The sequence below is a fragment of the Typopeltis vanoorti genome, chromosome 13 (assembly GCF_054136105.1).
Source record: "Typopeltis vanoorti isolate ZY-2024b chromosome 13, IOZ_Tvanoo_1.0, whole genome shotgun sequence".
In the NCBI taxonomy this organism is placed as follows: Eukaryota; Metazoa; Arthropoda; class Arachnida; order Uropygi; family Thelyphonidae; genus Typopeltis; species Typopeltis vanoorti.
In genome coordinates, this window is record NC_143561.1 from 111811554 (window position 1) to 111836379 (window position 24826).

The 24826-nt window shown below is 34.5% G+C and overlaps 1 protein-coding gene and 1 non-coding gene across 2 annotated transcripts in view; one reads left to right on the forward strand and one right to left on the reverse strand.

The window, feature by feature from the left end:
* LOC150100473 (uncharacterized) overlaps positions 1-22979 on the forward strand; it is a 230207-nt gene extending 207228 nt beyond the window's left edge. The window contains exon 8 of the mRNA XM_090402661.1: positions 22689-22979. Coding sequence (XP_090258787.1) covers positions 22689-22979 — 291 coding nt within the window. The remainder of the gene's footprint in view (positions 1-22688) is intronic.
* Positions 17240-17425, reverse strand: LOC150100474 (U2 spliceosomal RNA). Its single transcript, XR_016549322.1, has one exon. It is a non-coding gene; the product is annotated as a U2 spliceosomal RNA (small nuclear RNA).
* Positions 22980-24826: the final 1847 nt, after the last annotated feature.

Sequence of the window (24826 nt, forward strand, 5' to 3'; positions counted from 1 at the left end):
TCTCCCCTCCCCCAAAAAAAAATATATTTTGATGGCGTGTGCTGCATCATCACCTCGTAATCCATATGAGATGTACAAGACTATTTTATTTTATTCTTTTAATGTCAATCCCACTCGCAAAACGCTTAGATTCTATAACAGCTGTGGATCAGAAAATCCTGAATCCGCTTGTATAGAGAACAAATATTTTTTACATGCCACTAAAAGACTTTAACAAGCAGGTGTATTTCACGATGAGTGATACAAATCATCTGTTACCTACAGACATATATATATATACCATGCACAGACCTTTGCACCAGTGAGATTCTAACCCATAGCCTGCAGGTTGAACAAGAAGTCGCTATGTAACTCAATCAACTGGACTAGTAATCAAGTGTGTTAACCTGATGCCTAACCAGTATTCATATAAAATTAACTCCGGACGTATGCTCTGCGCGTATGCTATTTCTTCGGCCATCTTATAACAGCGTTTTTCAATGTTATCATGACTGAATTCTAATGAAGTCATTGACGTTTACTATATTTTTGAGCAAATTAATCATACTGGCGAAGATGCCTGTTTGTGATTTTCATTCCCATATAAATAATCAGGAAAATCACCATGTGTGCCCCATAGTGCTGTCAGTCAAGAAAAGTGGAACACTTATCTTGACAATCCAGTACAGGACACGCTAAGCATTCACAAAGCCTTTTCAGTTACAGTAGTATTCTTCCCGAAATTCATAATTTTCACGCCAGATCAGAAGAGACAATTAGTGCGTATGGAACACTCGTGTCATCCACTTGACATTATATAAATGGTCCAAAAGAGACTATTCGATGTCGATAACAAAAGGTGGCCACAAATGTAATTTTTTTTCGAACACGCTTTGGATAATTTTAGACTTAGCACTTAACGATAGAAGTAGTCTCACATTTAAGATTATTCGTCTGATGATCATCACCCAAAATAGGAGAACGAATATGTTATTTCCTGTCACATCAGTTTTACATAGATGTTTTATCAATAATTTCTTCAGTTTCCTTTAAACGTGCTATGACATATTAAGCAACCCTTCATGACTGTCCATCCGTTCACATGTCAACTACAAATACATTAACTTACTTCCCTTCTCCTATTTATTCATTTCATTTAGGACAGTTTTAGTATTACCACCATTCGGATACATTGCATAAAAAAGCACAATTTACAGCTACCGAAATCTAATGTTAGTAATCTTTGTTTTCTCAACTTTTTTGCCATCCAGTGTACTTCATATCTCAATGAAATTAATATTCTCTAAAACTCGCATAAAAGGGAGCAACTAAGGCTAAGACCAGTGGGTGTTTTCTTCGGCTTGCTTCTCCGTCCAGTTTGCTGTTTTGTGGATGAAATCCCGAATTTCTGGGAGGGAGATCGACCTTCGTATGAGGTAGGCTACATAATCGCCCGTTTGAAAGCACCTTTGTCTCTGTAACCAAAAGAGCAACATCGTAACAACTGAGCTATAGAGACAACAAAATGTACTCGATTCATATTGTCCTTGAGAAGTTCTTTAGCACTCTAAAACCAAATCTATATTTAAAAGGTTAAAATATGATTATATTTATATTGCCTCATAATATAATAGGCGGTAGTTGTTTGCAAAATGAATGACAGCCTTTAGTAGCATAACCAGCAATAAACTGTCAGCTATATGATCGCTTTTCTAATATAAATTACTTAAGTTAGCAGCTGTGCGAAACGCAATGCAGAAAAAGGAAAGTTATTGCAGTTTCATGGAATGCCTGCTGATCAAAACTTATGAAATATTTACAGCGTAGAATACTTACTGACATTGCAAATTAATATTTTCTTCCCAGATTTTTCTCAGGACGACACTATAACGGTATCAATCAGCTAAAAGAGAAGAAAGCAGGCAGAGTAAAGTACCTCTTAGTATCGCATAGAGAGAGGGAATGCATCTCCTTCCTGAGAGCGATTAGATAATCACTAAGAGTAGATGCTTAAAACATCTTTGAGCGTGTCGTGTATTATTCATAAGACGCGGCATCTCTCATACATACACCAAATAAGCCTTATTAATTCGACGGATTTTCAGATTGGAGAACGAAGAGTGCATTTGCTTAGACAATGCAAAGCACTTAAACAGATGAGCAAAGGAAAAGTGCAATGACTACGAAAGCGAGATAATGAGGGGAAATTAATAAAATGGGGGGGAGAAGTCATTTAAGCTATGGAAAATCTTAAGTTTTACTGCTAATGAGAGTTTTATAGTACTTTACTGTCAAGAGCATTTCTCTTTACATAGAATGCGATCCCTTTTCGGGAGGAAATATTGAAATGTTAGTTTCCTGCTAGTTTTTTTTTTTTTTACTAAATCTTATAACAAAGTCAAAACTCTATAGGTTATTGAAATATGATATAGTATAAACATGTTTAATTTGATCTGTTTCTTCAAACTTCGTTCGAAGTAACAAGTTAAAAATCTGTTAAAACATGTTTTGATATTTCTTCTTCAACAAAGATAATCATCTTCTTTATTAGAGACCCGTCACAAAAACAGATACTCTGAAGAAGATTTCAAACGTATATAAAGATCTTTGCTGCACTCAGTGCAGATCCTCTTCAGTTTCCTGCTCGTAGTTCGGTGAGATGTGAATCAGGAGCAGCCTTCATTAAAGGCTTCGATCAAGTACTGCATAGAGGTTGTTCTGTTTGTCCATCAAACCTTCTCAGGCGACGGCGATCTCGTTCATGACAGATTGTCTTAGGACACAGTTACGACTCTTAGATAAGCAATGTGGGTTATTTTTCCACTGATCGGACTCCGAAAGATCCTTTGTTTTTCCCATTGTGATCAACACTATTGACTGACCAACAGCATTCTTAATTTGTCTAGAACAGTGCTTCCCAAACTTCTGGGAAAAATTAAAAAATCGTAATAACGAGATATATTATTATTATATTCATTGTATTTATATTCAATACAAAACATACACAGCGAATATTGCAAAAAATCAAATTCATATATTACATTTTTTGCCTCTTACCGTTTGGTTCTGAAGACGATGCGGGCTGTTCTGGTAAAATATGAAATACTGTCTTTTTTTTTTTTTTTGAGTCTGAAGACATTCAGAACTGAAGTCTGAAGACATGAAGAACAATCAGAAGAAGCAGTTTCTGCTTCTTCTGATTGTTCTTCATGTCTTCAGACTTCAGTTCTGAATGTCTTCAGACTCAAAAAAAAAAAAAACTGATTGTTCGCGGGATTTTTTTTTTATTTCTTATCAGCCACTTATCCATCTCAGGGTTAAATTTTTTTAACGTAGAACAGATCAAATAATATCACCACTTACCGATACTGGCACACCACAGACTGATAACATGAAATTAGTGAATATTACCTGAATAAGGGAATCCCCGGACCAGGAACATTTTTCTCTTTTGTGACTTTTCTCCCTTTACGGTAATTAAGCCTAACGCGAAGACAGTTAAGACAGGTTATTAAAACATGCATATGATTGGTGCGGTATTAACCGCACCAATCATAATCAATTAAGATCGCGCAACCGAAAGATAAAAGCATAGCTGACAATTATGTTGAAATGCTAACTCTCTTCAACCGAATTCCATATGTGAAAATGCCATAACATTCATTATATATATATATATATATATTACTTAGTTTTAACACTTTTACGAATTTTAACACGTTCGGTTGAATTTTATTGCTGCCTTGGGAAATCGAACTCACATACATCTAATTAATAACATTAGTTTTTAGTTAGATACTGTGTTTGCCCATGCAACATATGGTTTTGTTTCAGTCTATACAGCATAGTTTCTGTATGAGGGGACATATGATTCATTAATTAGTGTGTTTTTATCCCAGTTGTCTCTAATTGCACTATTTGTTGAGAAATATATTACACAGACTCCTCATACCTTATTCACTGGCATAATAAAAGTACTTGTTTTTATTGCCTCTGCAATATAGTGGCTATTGGGGAAGGGTGTGTTCTCTACCACTGCAAGGGAGTTACTATCTCCCCACATGAACTTGTTTAAGCTTTTTTTCATGTGTGAAGTATATGCGAAACTTTTATTGGTAACAGAAAACTAGCTCGGCTGACAGTGATAACATAAAACGAGTTTTGATATTATATAAAGTCAATATCAACAGTCCCTGATTACGAACGCGTGATGAAAGGGACAGGAAGATTTGGAGCTTCCCTGGAGAGCATTCGTAAATACAATTAACCACTGCTTTGAAATGAAACATGAATAAGTAATTTTACTAATATTAATTAAGCGCCGAAATACGCAGGAAGCAAAGTTTGTGAACCAACACCAATGTGTGAATTTTTCCATTAAAATATAAAAAATAACAAAAAAGAAACAATAAATAATAAAAGTTAAATATATTTCTTTTAAAATAAAAAAAATCTATTTAGTCTTAAAACATTTTAAATTTGTTTTCATTATTTCACGCCCCCCCCCTCAACAAAACCTACGGCCCACAGTTTGGGAAGCGCTGGTCTACATCACACCAAAACATGGTATGAACGCAAATTTAAGGAAGCTTGTGAGATCGTTATCAACCACCCCAATCTAAACAATAATGATGGTCTAAAAATCCCTAACATATGGAAGGCATATATTTGTCCCATGAATCCTTACTCTCTAAGAACAACTATAAACAGGACTGTAGAAAATCCAGGATCCTAAATCTAAAATAACAACTTTAATACTAAAAAATAGGACATCATTGTTAAAAAAAAAATCTATAAGAAGGAATGTGTATTCAAGTTGTAATTTATATTTGTTTTTTAAAATAAAAAATAACAATTGTAATAATTGAAATAGGACATCACTGTTACTGGAAGGAAAACCATCTGTAAGCAAGAAAGTTTATTCATGTAATCATAAATGTAATCTAGCTTGATGTATTTTTTTTTTTTTTCACTAGAGGTCATGCCAGTGAGTAGCATGCGATCAAATTATTGTTTCTCTAGCTTACGGCTTGAAATGTAATTCAGCTTGTCTTGTATATTTATGTATGCTCCAAGATCGAAACGTCGGGATAATAAAAAGAGTTATTTTAACACGGTTGGAGAATCCATAATTTCGAAAATGAATAGATGCAGTTAAGTTATTGAAGGGGTTGAAGAAATTTTTTTCAGCATGACAAGAAGGTAGAGAACAAGAGGTCACCAGTGGAAGTTGTATAAAAGTGTGGTTAGCGAGGGTGTTAGGACTAGATTTCTTGCTTGTAGGGTGGTGAATGGGTTGCCAGAGATGGTTGTGGATACTTCATCAGTGAATGACTTTAAGGTGAACTATGATAGCAATTGTGTGAATGAATGGATTCATTCACACAATTGCTATCATACCATAAATTTCTTAAATAAATTTTGACAGAACAGCCACACGTTGGTTCGCTAAATGTAACGAACTAGGTGTGTTGACTAGGCAGGATAATCATTAAAAACCCGAATATTCAAAAAATTCTCAAAAGTTAAAGCAAATTTTGACAATGCCACTTCACTTTAATCGTTGAATATAATGATACAGGGATTATAGCCTTCTCACCGACGCGAATCGCTAGCAAAATTAAAATGAATTTTAATTAAAGTTTAAATTTATTTGAACTAAAGTTTAAAAAATTCTTGCATTTTACTAAATTCTTAGTAAGTTGTAAAAGTATTTTAATAATTTTTATAAGTGGAACTATCTTTTAGGAAAATAAAAGAAACTCAAGATAGAGGAGAAAATAAGAAAATAATTCAGAAATAATAATTAGAACATTTTATTAATATAAGTATTCAAAAAATAAAATCTTTACCGAATAACAGATAATAAATTAAATTACATAAATATACTTGAAATTTTTTTTATTAAAATTTTAGGGTTTTTGATTTCATATTCACCAAATTAGAATTAATGGTCTTAACGTCTCGTTCCTCACATACATCATTTTCAATAGCTATTAACGCCAAACTAACAAGCTTTTTTTGTGACATACTTGTTCTTAAGTAGGTTCTAATCAATTTCAACTTGGAAAAGGAACGTTCACCGCTCGCTACACTAACAAGTAAGGTTAATAGTATTCTTAAAGCAATTGAAAAGTTAGGGAAAGATAAATTATTGGACACAATAAAATTAAGAATATCGGAAAGGTTTTGAATATTTAAATTATTCTTTCGAAAAATATCCCGCAAAGTACATAACTCGTCATATAGTTCTATTGCATTTACGTCTTTATTGCCTCCGTCCTTCAAGAGAATCTCTAAATCGTCAAAATTTTTTCGAAAATCTTCGTTATTAATTTGTAGTAATCTATACAAGAAATTGAAATTATCATAATATGTTTTTAGTTGTTCAAAACGTTCTATTAACGAACACATTGCAACGTCTAGAAGTGTATAAAACACATTCACTCTAAATTTATCTTCTGGCGATTGTGGCGTTTCGTCATGACGCTCGTAGTCAAATTGTCGTGTCTTCTTTCGTCGTCGAACTTCCGTACCAGTTTTAAATTCTTGTTCTCCATCCACCTCTTCACTCAGTTCTTTTGCCGTTTTTAGAACTTCTTTAAAATTTGTATCTGATCGATACTCTTGTAAGAATATTTTTAATTTTTAAGTTTTCGATAGATTTTAAAGCAAGTGTAATGTTCATATTTTTTGTCTTGAAGCATTTTACTCACAGACTTTATTCTGTTAAGTAAATCATGCCAAATTATAAGAGAACAAATAAATTTGTAGTCCTTCATTTTAGCACATAATGTTTGTGCTTCATGCTGAGTTTCTTTATTAAAATTTTCATTATTTAAAATTTCAAAAAGTGCATCGTAAATTTCTCCTAACTGATATCATAGAGGGCGGACTGCATTCATTTTACTTTCCCATCGCATTTCTGATGGCTGTTTCAATGTTAAATTTTTTACGGACTTTAAAAGGATTGCCCAGCGTTTGTAAGAGAATGAAAAGAAATTATATATTTCTTGAATAATTGCAAAGAAACTAATTGTATCTGCATTCACTTTGGCTGCATCGTTAATGATTAAATTTAGAGTATGAGCAGCACATGGCACGTAAAAGCTCAAGGATTTTTGTTCAAAAGCAAATTTTGGAGCCCATATTTTTTCCCTTTCATATTTGCCCCATTGTCCTCTCATGACCTCTCATACCCTTGAGCTCTCATGTCTTCAATGGGAATATTCCATTTTTCCAGTTGTTCCACTACTGTTGCACATAAACCACATCCTGTGGAATCTGATATATCTGCAAAACCTAAAAAGTTTTCCCTGATCTTGACAATTCCATTGTCACAGGAAACAAAATAATGGTCATTTGTTCTGTTTTACTTGCGTCAGGTGTGCAGTCTAAAATTATGGAATAATATTTAGATTTTCGAATTGATAATAAAATTGTATTCCTGATTGCATTTCTTAAAGTTTCCAATATTTCATTTTGACTGTCTTTACTCAAATAGTGTACTCTACTGTGTCCTTGTAGGGAAACAGTAGAGTTACACTATTTGAGTAAAGTGTGATCCCATTATGAAAACATGATTTTCCATAATGGGATCAAACATAACAAACAGTTTGACTAATTTTAAAAAATTGCCGTTATTCCTTTCATATAATTTATCAGATGATTCGCGAAAAGCTAAATTTTGGCTACCAAGGAATTTTATAATTTCAATCAAGCGTTCTAAAACACTCGTCCAATGTTTCTTTTCCATTTCATACATGCTTTGAGGCTGGCAATCAATAGTAGTTTTGTTTTTTAAATTTTTATCAAGTTCCTTCCATTTTAAGAAATTTTTCATGTGAGCTAAACTAGTCTCATGTCTATGCAAAGTGTACTTACATTTCTCCAATCGTTATAACCTTTTATAAGACTACTTGATTCAGTAGGTGCGAAAAGTTTGTGCGAAAACAAAAGCAAAAAACAGAATTTAAAGTTTCGGAATAAATGAGCCATGTTCTTGGCACGAGCTCCCCGTTTTCCATTTTTCTATTATAATACGTGTTGCCAAATTTACGAACATATGTATCTCTGGGATATATTATATTTTTCTTTTGAACAGGCCCCATTTCAATTAAAACAACTCGTAATTTTTCATCAATATTTCCCCATTCACCTGGATCGTCTAAATTTACAGACTAACAATGTGTTAGTTTCGTGGTCAAGTACAACTAAATCTTCTCCTAACTGTTTTTCACTTAAATCCTGCGTCTTGCTATCTTGTTCAACAGTTGTAATAGTACTTTCATTCAAACTGGATGATGTGAACAGTTCGTCAACTCTGATTTCTGATGTATCGAGTTGGTTACAATCTGCATTAGAATATTTTAATATTTTAACAAATTTATTAAGAGCCCCAGTTTGTATTTTAATATCTGCTTCTTTCGCAGCATGACGCATACGATTTTGTGCACCAGATAACTATTTTTTTAATTTTTGATTCCATTTCTATTTTTTACCACAAGAAATTATTACACAATACGACACACAGACGAAACAATAGTCCGCACTGCGCTACTATCAGTAGACTATTGAGATGCATACTGTTATAAATCTACTGTTGCTATCCTGTCATTACTGCGACATTGTAAAATTTTATTATTATTTTAACTTTGTATACTTGTAATTTCTATTAATTACTTGTGATGTCTTTTTTCTTTACTTTATACTTTATTCTCCTTATTCTAATATAGCTGTGCGCGCTTTCTCTCTCAGAATATCTCTTGTTTATATTATTACGTGCTATGTTTACAAGAAAGTCAAATAACATTTATTTACATTACTATGAAATGTACACGAATTTAAACATTAGGGAGATTGCTTTCTCTATCCTTCTATAAAAACTCTTTAGCAAAATTTAGAACCTTTTTTCTTCAACTTTAAAATACTTTCTTTAACACAAAACGTTATCGACTCTCAGTTTACAAATTTTACTTATTAAACTCCAAGCTTACTTTCAAAGAGGTTACCTAAATCTCTCTGTTAAGTTATCTTTACAAATTTGATATCAACTTTTAGCATGCCAATTGATTCTCTTAAGGACACTTCTTAACCTTATTAAGCAATATATCTTAAAAGTCTTTCTAATACAACTATAAGAGGAATTATATAAAAGTTTTGAACTTACAAAGGCTCTGTATCTCACAATTAGTCAAAAGTCTTTCACTAAAAGTTCTATGGCAATTCTTTCATCTCAGATCTTCATCTGGAATTTTGGATTCGGCTATATCAATTGGGAACGTACCGGGACTGTACAGTTCCGGAAAAATGTTATTCTCCCACGCTGAAAAGAAAAACCTACAAGCGAAGGTACTTCGGGAAATTTGCCTCTCCTTTTCTCCTCTACTTGGACTCGCCGAAAATGCCTGGACGACTGCTGCCTCTAAGAAACTGAAATTGCCGCCTCCAAGAAAAATTAAACTGTTGTCAACTTTCAATCAGGATCCCTCTGGACTGGAAACTTTTCTCTTCTACGGCGTTTGGGACTTCTCCTTTCAGCAATTTGAAAGCCCTGTCTGTGGCCTAGAAGTCGTTTCTCTCTAGCGACGTCTCTAACCGAGATGCTCCTTTCTGGAAGTGGAAAACTCCTCTCTCAACCAACGTCTGGATCTGGGATGCTCTCTGACGATGTCTGGAACCGAGCAGCTCTGTCTCTCTTCGGCAACGTCTGGGACCGGGCAGCTTTAGCAATATCTGGAACCGAGCTGCCTCCTCTTTGACAGCATCTGGAACCAGGCAGCCTCTCCTGTCTCTCTGTTGACGTCTCTGGAACCGGACCCCCTCTATTTCTGCAGATCTCTGGATCCATGCAGCCCCTTCTGTTTGCTTCAGTCCCTTTTTATTATACCTCCTCTGAGACCTTGCATTAAGTTTGGCAACCCCGAAGAATCAGTATGATTCTTTCATCTTAAGTTTCAAGTTCAGCACGCCTTTTGTTCTCCTCCGCTTTCTTTTAATTGTAAGTTGCTAGCCATCGGAAAGTTGTTTGAACCTTTCTGACTGACTTAGCATATGTTTACACTTAGAGCCTGCAAGCCTTTCTCATACATACAAACAAATTTTAATAACAATCTTTCTAATGCCGCCATGTAGATCTATTACATGCAGCTTCGGCGATATAAACATTGCATTTGTTTTTAACACTCTAATATATTCTTATTAAAGCAGTAATTACAGTTAACTTCCAGAGTGTTATTCACGATAACATCTAAAACAAACTATACAGAGACAAACAAAGTTTATTTTTACAATATTCACATGGGACTTAAGCAAAGTAAACAATCGAATGTAATGTGCTTTGGAATATTTAAGCTACAATCGAGTTTTTACAGTACCATATGACTGATTACGTAGCAACAAATGTTTTGTACGAAAATTCGTTTCTGCGCATAAAAACCGTTCACCGTTTCACTTTAGATTCTGGAGGCAAGCATTTAGCCTGCTCTCGCTGCAAAATTGTAAACAGCAGGCAATGTACAATTTTTTAAAAATTTTTATTCGGTGTAACCGGCCTTATTTACTTTAATATTCATCATTCTAAGAATTTTTTTGTTTTTATGATAAAAATTTTGTTTCTTAAAAATGAACTTATGACCCGTGCCCCAGCGCCCCCTTCATAGCGATGCTCGCTTCCGCCGGCCCTGCGTATACACCTGAGCTTAACTCCTAGACTTCAATTTAACAGTATACAGGTAACCCTCATATAACGCGGTACTTATACAACGCGGTTCCGATAAAAACACGGTCTACAAATTGTAGTAACCCTTTATCTTTTCATATATTTTTCACCGTTCGACTTAAAAATCAAATTTTATCTTCGTTAAATTTGTGTCTGCTCGTATTTATATTAGGGGAAATACCCTTTACCACACATGTATGTCAATTGTTTACTGTATAAAGTTTATTATTGAAAATTGTCTTCGTTTTCTGCCAGGAAAGCGCATTAAAAATCATAAATGTGTTAATCTAAAAGCCGAACACTTTATTTTCTGGTGAGTTACATACATAATTAATATGTAATGCTTTTTTATGTAAAAAAAAATATATTTTTATAGTAATGGCCACAAACTGCAATGAAAGGGAAAAACCAACATTGAAAACAAAATTTATTTCTCTCGAAGAAAAAATGAAAATCATGGATCGGTTGAAAAATGGAGAAAAACCAAGAGCTGTTGGAGGGACTTTGAATTTAAATGAATCGACAATTCGAACAATCAAAGAAACTGAACACAAAATCCGAGAAAGTGTTCATTGCTGGGTCAACAAGTGCAAAGCGCGTTGCTCGTGTACGCGATAATCTAATAGAAAAAAAATGGAGAAATCTCTAATGATTTGGATAGAAGATTGCACTCCAAAGAAAATTTCTTTAGATGGAAATCTTATTAAACAAAACGCTCTCAAAGTTTATAAACATTTATAGTTCAGACCAGGTGTTCAATGCGGATGAATCCGGGTTATATTGGGAAAGAAATGCGAAAACGCACCTATATTTCGAAAAATGAAAGATCACCTCCTGGATTCAAAATTTCCAAAGATAGAATTACTCTTAAATTTACGTACAATATGTAATTTTTATAATTTTATACTATGTATTTGTTTCATAGTTTGTTTTCTTAACTTTCATGAATTGCCTGAATTATATAAAAATATTTTTTTTCTTCAATGTGTTATTGTTGTTTATATAATTTAAAAAAAAAAAACGATTTCGGAACATAACCCTACTTTTTCTATGTGATCTGAGTCTCGCATAACGCGATTTATATAACGCAGCATTTCTATTGAACTTAACATCCGCGTTATATGAGGATTACCTGTAGATTTTGTTTTAAGATCATTCTCTGTTACTGTTCTAACCAAACCGAAGTACCTCAGCAACAACAACTGCTCCCACTAACAGTGGTTGTTAAAAGATCATTTCTTATCCTCTTTTGGACAGCGTCCCATGCATATTTTCCCTTCTGACACAATTTAATCCTCCCCTCCCCAACAAGCAGAAATCACTGAATGTTTTATGTTATATCGGTTACAGTGAACCCAATCAGCTATTTCCCTAGAAACTCCCATTTCCCATTATCAACAGATGTTCTAAATGTATTTAAGCACAAAACATCACTCTGAAAGAAAGAAAAAAAAAAAGCTTTCATTTTATGAAACTCAAACCAAACATTCATAAAACATATATTCATTGTCATTTCTTTACAATATTTCTTACACCACCTCTACATCATATCACGTGCATTAATCGCTTTCTTCTTTAACTTACCACTGTCACACCTTGGTAACCCAATCATGATCTTTCTATTCTCGCTCTTTACATTCACTACTAACAAATATCTCACATCCTGTCTCACAGAAAAACTTTCGCTACTTAAATCATTAAATTCCATTACATCTGGATACGGTTGTGTAAATATAAAAAAGCAGACAATAATATAAAGTAATAAACTCATTTCATTAATCACCCAAACTAAATAACTCATAAACAAGTAATGTAAAAAATCAAGTTTCCTAAAGTTATAACAATCACGGAAGGTTAGTCAGCGATTGATTGATATTAGACCTAACACGAGCTAAATGATTTTATGAGATCTGTAAATGTGTATGGTGTGTAAGGATTGTAAATACTTCATGGAGAAGTGATTTATCTTCTTTTTTTATTTTATTTCATTTTTCTGGTTTTATTATGTCTTCTGCAATATCTAGAACACTTCAATTTTCTATTAACAGCTGCTTCGCTTCATTACTCTTTTTGACAGTGCTTTAATAGCAGAGGTAATTAATTTATAGAATGAAATTAAACAATTCATATATTACATACTGGATTCTACTGGACCTTGCCAAGGCCTTTGACAGGATTCCACATGGAATTCTAATCAGTAAATTGCAGCATATGGGAATGGACATAGGGTTGGTGAGATGGATAGGAGGGTGGTTGACGGAGAGATATCAGAGAGTGGTTTACTCGGGAGTAGAGTCCACAAGACGGCCTGTGACTAGTGGTGTGCCACAAGGATCTGTTCTTGGACCACTGCTGTTTAATTTGTTCATAAATGATATAGGAAATGATCTGAGAGGAACAGTTCATTTGTTTGCGGATGATGCGAAGTTGGGTAGGGCAATAGTGAATGCAGATGACGTCAAAATTTTGCAGGATGATTTGGATAGATTGGAGGTCTGGGCTAAGGAGAATGGATGTCAGTTTAATGTGGCAAAATGTAAGGTTATGCATTTTGGGGTGAAAAGATTGGCGGCAGTTTACTGCATTGGTGGAACCGTGCTCCAGGAAATTGATGAGGCACGAGATTTAGGAGTGTTGGTAGATAAGGAATTGAAATTTAGGGGACACATTGCAAAAGTGACCAAAACAGCTCATCAAATCACTTGGTTGCTGAAGAATACGATGACAAGCAGAGACAAGCAGGTTATTGTTCCTCTGTATCGAGCCTTGATAAGACCCCATCTAGACTACTGTGCTCAGATTTGGTCACCTAGGTTTCTTCTTGATGGGGAGGAGGTGGAGAGGATCCAGAGGCGAGTGACCAAGATGATAGCAGGTCTGTGGAATGAACCGTATGAGAACAGGTTGAGGATTTGTGGGTTGCAAAAATTGGTTGATAGGCGGAGGAGGGGAGATATGATTGAGACATTCAAATTACTGAAGGGTTTCTATAAAATTAATTCAGAAGATATTTTTGAGAACAGGGCTGGTTGTGGGAGGACTAGGGGACATCCATGGAAACTGGGCAAAAGTGTGGTTAGTAAAGGTGTTAGAGCTGGGTTCTTTACTTTTAGAGTAGTGAATGAGTGGAATGCGCTCCCTGAGTCTGTGGTGGATGCTGTGACAGTGAATGAGTTTAAGGCGAGGTATGATAGATACTGTATGAATGTCAAATAGTTGTGATGAATATGATTTGGGGCCTCCCTCGATGAGTCCAATGACTCCCTGGAGTTGCCCGTAATAATAGTAATAATAATAGTAATACTTTCTATAGACTAAATTACTTTAATATTAAAAATATTGGTCACTTAATTTGACTTTTAAAATTAATACCATAAATACTTTTAAAACACCATTAATAATCCTATTTAAGCGTACGTAAAAAAAAAAATAATAATAAAAAATAATAATAAAAAAATTACCACAGATGCAGATAAGGCAGAAGCTATAGTAAAAAATCTTGAGGATCAATGCAAACCTTCTTATAACAACTTAAATTTCAATCACTTGTACAAAATCTACAGACAGGTCAGGCATGCATTAAATCTCCCAGATACCAGTGCTGACCATATTGCACCTGCAATCATCTGTTGAATTATATGATATTATTAAAAAACTTAACAATAAAGCTCCTGGACCAGACAGCATCTCAAACAGGGTGATCAAGCTGCTGCCTCGAAAAACTATAGTGCACCTGACCAGTATAATAAATGCAATCTTATGACTTTAGTATTTTCCTTCCACCTGGAAACTGGCTGATGTGATTCCTATACATAAGCCAGGCAAAGACCCACACTTACCGCAGAATTATCGTTCAATCAGTCTCATCTCCAATCTGGGTAAGGTTGCAGAGGTCATCCTCTCACGACTCCAAACCTCAGTAAATGACCTAAACATCCTCCCTAAAGAATAGTTTGGTTTTTGGCAACACCATGGTACTACCCAGCAAATCCACAGAATTGTCGAATACATCACCACCAGTTACAACTGGCGCCAGTGCACAGGAGCTGTTTTCCTAGACCTATCCAAAGCATCTGGCATTTTGGACTCCTGCACAAACTTATCTCAGCCGGTACCTCACTAAAAATGGTTCATCTAATCCATTCATATCTTCGGAATAGATCAATGCAAGTAAAAATCAACGGTTCTACATCGTCCCAGCGCCATATCTTTGCTGGAGTGCCGCAGGGATCTCTATTAGCTCCATTGCTGTTTTCTGTATACATGTCAGACATCCAACACAATCCAATGACTTCCATTTTGGCCCTATATGCGGACGATACGGCAATACTAACCAGATCTCTCAGACCCCATTTCATTACTAGAAAGCTTCAAGAAAACCTTCTAAAGCTGGAGGGTTGGTTCTCCAAGTGGAGATTGGGAGTCAACCTCCTGAAAAGCTCAGCCGTTCATTTCTCAAAAAGGCCAATGTTTCCTGCAGGATATGTGTTACTATTCAATACTAAAATTCCCTGGCAGACAGAAACAAATTACCTGGGTGTGATTCTCGACAAAAAGCTATCTTTCAACCAACACATCAAATCTGCGTGCGCAAAAGCATCTAAAGGCCATACCTCAGATCTATCCGCTAATTAATAGAAATAGCAAGCTCAGCAGCAGAATCAAATTGCAACTATACCAGATGACGATTCGTCCTATAATCACCTATGCCTCTCCGACCTGGAGCCACACCTGTAATGCTAACATTATAAAAATACAGCGAGTGCAGAACAAGTGCTTGAGAATGATTCTGAACGCCCCGTGGTATGTTAGAAACAATCAACTCCACAGAGACACAAATATTCCCTATATTCTCTCATTTCTACAATCCTTAGCATCCAAGTTTTTCCTAAAGACGTCCACACATCCCAACGATTTGGTTCAACAAGCTGCAGCATATGAGGCAACGGACATATTCAAATATAGAAGACCAAAAGCTATATTAGCCTCCTATAACGATGCATAATCTCCATGCCCATTCAGGGCGAGAAAACTGCTCGTAAATTTTACCCTCACTGTAACCACAACAGATAGCGGGGAATATGAAAAGCATTTTGCTTCACCCCTAAAGACAAATGTCAATTGTCAAAAAAAAATTAAATTAAAAAAAAATCATGGAATGTGATCATGGATATGAAATATCATATCATATTAAGGAGAAAAAGAACGTAAAATTAAATTAAAAACTTAACATTTTTTACAGATTATAGGCCTAATAATAGAACACCCAATTCAAATATTGCACAAAAAGAAACACGCTTGAAAATTTACAATACTTTAGCAGCGCCCACATTGTTATATGGCAGTGAAATTTGAGCAATAAACAAACAAGATAAACAAAGAATAAAAACAAGTGAAATGAGATTTATGAGAACTGCAAAATACACATCATGAAAAAAGGAACAAAAATATTTTAAAAGAACTGAAAACAAAATCAACATGTAAACCGAATGGCCAACACCCGATATCCTAAACAAATAATAAAATATAATCCAGTTGGAAAGAGAAGGCCAGGTAGACTTAAAAAAAGGTTATTAGTTGTTTGGACTTTTTTTTTTTTTTTCATTGAATCCCCACGCCTTGAATTTTCATAAAGCATTCTCTAGATCAGCGCTTCCCAAACTGTGGGCCGCAGGTTTTGTTGAGGGGGGGGGGGGGCGTGAAATAATGAAAACAAATTTAAAATGTTTTAGACTAAGTAGATTTTTTTTTATCTTAAAAGAAACGTATTTAATTTTTATTATTTATTTTTTTGTTACTTTTTATATTTAATGGAAAAAATCATACATTGCTGCGGGTTCACAAATTTTGCTTCCTGCGTATTTCGACGTTTAATAAATATTAGTAAATATATGCTTATTCATATAAGTTTCATTTCAAAGCAGAAATCTAAGAATTGCAGTTTAAAATATTTCACCTGATATTGACTTTTTGTGCAGCAGTATTGAAACACATCCATCACATTAAATTATTAAACTTCTTTTATGTTTTTAATTCTATCTTTATTACTAATCGTTTTACGTTTCATGTGCTTGTACTGCAAATGTGCAATAACAATATATCTGTCTATATAAAAAATATGAGATAATGTGCCATGTCAAATGTGTATGTAAGATGCTGAAAATGTAATATTTGCATTTGATTTTTGCAATATTCGCTGTGTATGTTTTATAATGAATATAAATACAATAAATATTCTAATAATATATGTCTATATTACGATTTTTTTTCGAGGGGGACCGTGAAATATTTTAATTTTTCCAAAGGGGGCCCTGACATCTAGAAGTTTCGGAAATACTGCTCTATTAGTGCTTCTAAAAATCTAGTAGTTTTTTTATTATTGTTACTATTTTGGAATTGCAGTCTGATTACTGACTGCAGTATTTATTTAGAGTCGTTTGGAATAATCGCTGTTCGAATGCCGTCCGATAGGCGATACATACACTAGCCGTTCGGCAAAACACGCCGAATAAATTTAAAATCCACTAATTTTTATTTTTTGAAATGGGGCTCAACCAAGCACGAGTGCAAAGCTTGGTAAACCAGGACAAAGTAGAGCAAGCTCTTTAACTTTGCCAAGTTCCAAAAATCAGTTTAACACCTAGGCTCCAAGAGGAGCGCGTCAGTTGTTAAGCTGACGAGAACAGACACTAACGCTTGATCTAAGCCAAAAGGCCGAGAAGCGATAAAGGAACTTGTTGAGATTTTCTCTTTTAAATAATATTTAAATAAGATTGTTTATGGTGTACAGAGTGTTAAGAGTAAATTTTCGAGAAACCAAATCTTTAAACTTAAAATGAGTTTAGTTTATAAAATTACTTAATATGTGAATAGTTATTTTATAAATTAATTTTATCTATTGTTAAAATTTTAAGGAGCATTTTATAAATTTTAAGGAGCATGACGTCGAGGTCAGTCTAGTCACATACAAGTCCTTTGTTTGAATTATGGTCCACCCTGTATATCACTCGAGGTCGTAATTTTGTAGCGTAGGACGAGGTATATCTGAGAGATACATTCATTACTAGTAAGTGCTAAAATGAAAAATAAAATAAAGAATACACTGCAAATATAATACTTGATGGTACAAATGAAGTGAATATTGAATCCAATATTATTTCATAGCCGAATATAGAAACTACAAGAGTTTCGTGTCGAAAATATATATAGAAACTATAAGTTTCGGCGGACACAAGCATAAGTAGTGCAACTTTGGGCAACTCGTTGCAAAGGTGGAACAAGCTACAGATTTTTTCCATTAAATATAAAAAATAACAAAAAAGAAATAATAAAAATTAAATACGTTTCTTTTAAGATAAAAAAAATCTACTTAGTCTAAAACATTTTAAATTTGTTTTCATTATTTCACGCCCCCCCCCTCAACAAAACCTACGGCCCCCAAGAGGGCCGCGGCCCACAGTTTGGGAAGCGCTGGTCTAGAACACACGACGCACATGAACTATTTTGCATATACGCTGCGTAAGTGCGTTTACGCACATTTGCATAACAGTTTCTAATTCAGTGGCCGGCAGGTGTAGCAAGGTGCATTCTTTAGGACTCTGCAGTTAAAACTGAGCTAGCTAGTCATAGAGAGAGAAAGAGATGGGAATTGTTTCACTTGGTAAGTCATTCCCTCCCCCAAGAAACATACAATTTGTAAAGATTCTCATGTCTGGTTCAAACATAACTGATTATAATAAAACATGTAAAACATTCATAATGTGAGTGGTGATGTTCAGCATACTGCGTTGAGGAAGCCATCCGTCTCATAAATTGCTCGGCATAAGATTAATAGTTATTGACGTCTCAATTTTGAAAGCACTTACAAAGTTTGATCTTCATTAGCACACTCGTGGAATGAAAAGAAAACCGAGTGATCGTTATTCTCTCATAAGTTCAGTGAGAAAAAAAAACAAATCAGAAGGTTCAGTACTCAACTCAAAATTTCCTCAAAATGTCAGATTCATTCTTCTTAAAAAGAACATTTTAATATCAATTACTGCCACGAAAGACTGCAAACGTATAGTATATTTGGGGAACTGGGTGGAGAAAATAGCCAGAACTTTATGCTACAACCTCTGTGCTGCTTGCAAGGAGTTGGTAAATCTGGCTGTCTTATTCGATCACCTAAACACGAATCGCAAACTCCTTCTTTTCTCTCAATTCCTTGTTTATGTAAACGTCCTTCCTTGCTTCCGCATATTAGGCCATTATGGAACAGATTAGAAGATTGACTACATTGATCGTCACAACCAGAGGAAATTAGGATCTATCGGACATCAACCACAGAATTAAGAAAATTTCTCTGCGTTATCACAGCAAGCTTGAACGCGAATACGTTTTCAGAATCGTTAGGTGCTCTTAAAATACCAATCTAAATTAAATAAATATAGTTGTTAGAAACTTCAGAAGATATGAGAAACTAATTCTTAAGTATTCTACGTAAGAACCAGACTTCCTTAGGAAGCCTAATCCTTACAGTACAAAGGAAGTAATGAAAGAAAAGCTTAATACTTCCAATATTTTGTTCCTGTGATGGAGACATCTTCAGGGATCAGTGTTGTGCATACATAATAAAAACAAAAAAAAAGTAGAATTGAAGACACTTGATCAAGAGGGAGCTTTCGCCTCTATATGCATTCTGGACTCTTCAATTCTACTTTTTTTTTTATTGTGTATGTTACCATTTAACATTGATTCTTGAAACGGTCACTGTTACAGATACAAAATATTGTAGACGTTAAACCATTGTTTAATTCATTCCCTTAAGCTGTATTTTTTAAATAAAGTCAGATTAAGTACATTTTGTTTTTCGTCTCACAGCGTGAGTCAACTTCTTTCTCACCATGTTTCATTCTTCCAAATCAATTAGGTGGAAAATATTTTGAAAATGAAGACATGATCAGAGAGCTTAAATTTCTTCTTCGCATTAAACTACGTTTTCTTTTTTTAATTGATTTAATTATCAATGGAAAATATACAATTTCTATGGGTTTGTCATAATAATGCATGTGAAATTATGAATGACTTAAACAGTAACGAAACAAATTTCAATACGAAAAAAAGTACTGAATTCTAATGTCAGTCTTTGATGAATATAAACTAAATGAGAAGTCGATATTATAAGGTACTAGTTGTTGATAATAATACAAATGGCTCTACTTTTTAATAGAGATAATTTATTGTGGTGCCAAAAATCTATATCAATTAACGTTGAGAAAAACCGACAAATTTCATTAGGCAAATGATGCAAATGATTAATGTTGTCAATCCAATGGGTTATTTAGCAACGACATGACTAAGTGAACGTGCTAGGGGACACGTCCAAAGTAGCGAACTCTAATGTGATAGCTAGAGGAAATGGGCCCCGTTGCATTTCATTAGGATCCCAGTATGAGGAGACACATCTTAACCTTACTCCTGGTGGCCATCAGTGTAATTAAGATTGATTCTAATCAGGCCACTGTTTTAACTTCCTTTTTTGCGACCGTACTTGGGCCTACTGTCAAAGAAAAACACGCAGACGACAAAACAGAAGTAACTTATCACATTAAGGGCTGCTGGATGAGAAAAATGTTAAATCTATCTAAGATATAAGGCGGGAAAACTTAATAATTTGCTTCATTATTCTTTCTTCTCTTTATATCCGTTTGTCAACTTCAAAACACATGAAAATTCGCAGAAGGGATTTAGTTGTTGTTTTGTTCTAGATATAGAAAGGTATGTATTTACAAACAGCATATCCATTGATTTAGTTTAGTTCATCTCAACCCAAAAAAGCAGACAAACAATATTGTTCGTCATGCGCTGTCTAATTACATTATGGTTTCATGTAAACAGAACCAATCTTACGTAACGCATTTAAACTGACTGGTTGCAATAGATTCAAATCCTGTTATTTTTCCTTAGTGTAATTTAGAAAGTAAAGAAAAATGGAATTTATTCCTTGCAGTGTGCTATTCCCAGTGTCACTTGGAATAGAACATAATCTCAATTTAATTCGGGAAGTTTTTTTTTTTTTTTTTATATGGCTCCGTCCATGAGAAGTTTATTTATAAATCTATAGTACATTTCGTGCATTTCTACTTTTGGGGAATCGATAGCTGTTTCCTAAGGTGTTTTTTTTTTTTTTTTTTTTTTTTTTCAATCGGGGTTAATTTTGTATAAATTTTCTGGCTTATTATTATTACGTAACACCTCCAGGGAGTCCAAAGACTCATCGAGGGAGGGCATCTACTCTACAACTTTCCGTCTCCATCACGCCACCAACCGCAACTACCTTCATCATCTACATCAACGCCATCTACCGCCGACCACTACCAGTATTTTCACAGACAATCACAAACATCCATGCTCACGGCGGATTCGAACCCTCAGCCTTTTGGCTGGAGAGCGGATACACTACCACTCGGCCAACCAGGCCATGATCTGAAAACCTCTCTAGAGACCAAACATTGAACTTTTTCAAGCCACTTCAAGCCTCCAATAAGCAAGATGATACCCCCCCCACCCCCCAAAAAAATATTCGCATGCCATCATTCCTGTAGTGCAGTGTTTCTCAAAGTGTAATACACGTACCCCCGGGGGTACGCGAAAGGTCGTTAGGGGGTACGTGGCAATTTTCGGCTACGCATAATTAAAGGAGTCATTATATTTTTCAACAAACAGTGCCATTAGTGACAACCGGGATAAAACGGCACTAACTAATGAATCACATCCCCTCTCCAACAGAAACTTCTGTATAGACCAAGCAAAACCATATGTTGCCGGTGGAACATGTGGTTTTGCTTGGTCTTAACGTGTTAACACTAAGAAATATATAGTGAATTTGTTTCAGATATTATGGAATTCGGTTGAAAGGAATTAGCATTTCAACTCAACTGTTGAAATCCTAATTTGTCTTTGGTTCGCGCGATCTTTTGTTAATACCGCACCAATCATGTGCAGTTCTTCGCTGCTCTACGTCGCTCTAGTCTTGTAAATTACTGGTAATTTTTGCTTGAAATAATGGGAAAGATGATGGTATTTGGGTAGATGACTTTGCCAATGCACACAAAGAAACTGTTCTCGATGCGAAAAGTAATGATAGCGAGTAGGAACTTCTTGGTAAGTCGCATCATTTTCAGTTTTTTTTTTCTGAAAACTTAAGTTTTCTAAAATTCCCGCACGTATCTCGCAACACGATTTTTTAGCTTTAATTTTGGGAAGAAAAGTTAGTTATATTCGAGTAAATACAATATTTTTTTTAGCTTTCAAATTCTTACGTATGGATCATTGATTAAAGATTGGATATATAAAACCTCCAAGAGAGCAATATAGCAAATACAAGTAGCTGTAAGCAACAAGAAAACGTTGATATTACATTTGAATCAAATGAAATTGATGAGGGTGTCGTCTGACATCTCTAGAGATCCAAAATTTAAAAATACATCATATTTTTTGTTTACATGAACATAATAAATTCAAATAAAATACATATTTAATTTTAATTAATATTTTAAATTAATGTATTAATTTAAATTAATTATTCTTTTAATTGATTTATTTATTTTTAATTAATGTATGAATTTATTTTTTTAATTAATTAATTACGGAGTATTTTGTAATAGTGAAAATTTAAGAAGGGGTACGCGGATATCTGAAGTTTGAGAAACACTGCTGTAGTGGAATTCAAACTCACGACTTATTGGCGGGATACAGTGCACTTATTTTCTTTCCTAAAAGGATTTAACACCTCATTCATTTTGTTGTACACTTTCAGTCAAAGAAAACTTGAGGTTAAGCGCGTAAACACACTTCAATTAACTGATGGAAATAAATTCTTTCCACGGTGTAGTTGAAATATTTTTCAGAACAGCAAACTTCCTAAAACAGGGAAGTATTTCCATAGCATTTTCTAATTAATAGATGGAACGGGAGAATAGAACTGATGTTATTTTCTTTCAACTAGGTGTCCCACGACTATCTAGTAACATATTCTAGTGTATATCATTCAGACGACTTAATACAATCCATTTTGGGACTTCGATTCAAGGTAATGATTCGACATCTAAGAACCGACGAACTCCGTGTGAAATGCAGGGCTATTCTTTCTCGAGAAGTAGAAATTAAAAAGCAAGAAGTCGTTTATGGTGATCGACAGGAAAGCTCAGTAATGCACGTGTCAGAGAGTGGATCAGGTAAACTGCGTTTATTTTATCCATTTAAATTGAAATTTTGCTATGATATTATATTCTACTAGTGTAATAATTTTTGTAGCAAGTTTCCGAATTTTAAATATATGTTTTCCCAATACGAAGGTTTTGGGAAAACATACTAATTTTTCTTGTCTGTTAGATCACATGAAGGATTTCGAGTCAGGTTAAGAAATGCAAGCATCTTATTCAAAAAATAAGATGCTTTCATATCGGAGTATAGTTAAGTGGCTACTAATCCTTTATCTCAATTAAAAAAAAAAAAGCAAACAAATTCTTTGAATGTGATGTCTAGCGGACTTCTATACAGAGGATCATCAGACAATGATTCACTATACACGATGTGTCTCAAGGTTGGCGATTCACTGGTGTTTAAGACTGCAGATCGTGCATTAAATCAATCACTGTTATTAGTGATATTTAGCAAGATTACCTCGAACTGACTATTCTTCAGAATGATTTCCAAAGCTAAAAGAAAGCCAAAAATCTCCCAACAAATATTTCCCTATAATCTCTCAAGTATAAATTTCGAATTTAATCTTGATACCAAATATTTGATGAGTGATAAAATTGAGCCAGAGTATTTCCGACAAAGTAATCAGACACAATAACTACAGTATGAAAGCAATCATTTGAATGATTGTTATTTTTATTATCACGAACGACAGGATGTGTGTGTGTGTGTGTGTGTGATCATTTGAGTGAAGATAAATGCCTTGGAGGGGGGCGCTTTTAATGATTCCAGGATAAAATGTCTAAAAAACAACAACAAATCATGAATCATTTCTTGTTTGTGATGACCTCATACATGAGCTGGATGATGACAGGGAACTGGCGCACGCTAGAAAACAGAGTCGAGAAAATCCCTTATTGGAAAAAGCAATGAGTTTAAAAAACTTATGGCAGCATAAATAGAACTGAAAAGAGTTTTTTAATGTTGGAATATAAAATAAGGGAAAAACTTTTGTGATGTTCCTCACACATTGAATTGAATTTTATTATTATTTCTTTCAAGTTATATTCGAGCACAACACTTATATTTCTAAACTGTCGTACTTCCTATTAAAATCTTAATTTATAAATTAAAAAAAAAACTGTCCAATTGTGTGTTCTAAAGTTTTGATGCTTTGTCATTGAATGTCAACTCTGTTGCCGAATACAAGATTAAAAAAAAAAACATCCATTACATTCAGTATGAAGGCACACATCTGAAATGTTTGCAATTCAGAATAGGTCTTCTTCCAGTACACAAAGATGATCACATTAATTTACACATAGCTGTTAAGGGATTTCAACAAACATTTATCCGTCTCTGAAATACGTGGCAATTTCCTCTTTTGACCGTAAAATCCGTTTGATATTTCAGTCAAAAACAAATAATGAACTCGGAGTTGTTTTTCCCAAAAATAACCAGAATGCAGCAGAAGCAGTTTCCTTAGAATTAAAGCATGACTGAAATTTAAATAAAACAAACCGAAAAGTTTCCAAGATTGTACAAAGATATAACCTCGTGAGTGAGGTGAACCATTACAGAAGTTTTGGTTTCGAGATAAATATAAAATTACATCAACTTCCTTTGCACTGCTCCTCTGTGTATAGCGCTTCAAGCTCCACATTTCTTCCTGTCTAGTAATGCAGTATGTACTATTTCCCATGGGCTGTACTAGTTGCTCGAGACACTGTTGTGGGAATAGTCACAACAGAAGCGCAGCAACTGTTAATCTCTGTTTTCCTGACAGGTGTAACAGTTATATGCCTGAGACAACCACATTTTTCCTTAAGGTTTTGTGTGTGTGTGTGTGTGTGTGTGTGTGTGTGTCAGAATGTAACAGCCAAATTCCTTTTATCGTGGTACAAACGCCAGCTAGCTACCGGATGCTGATATCGCAGCGGT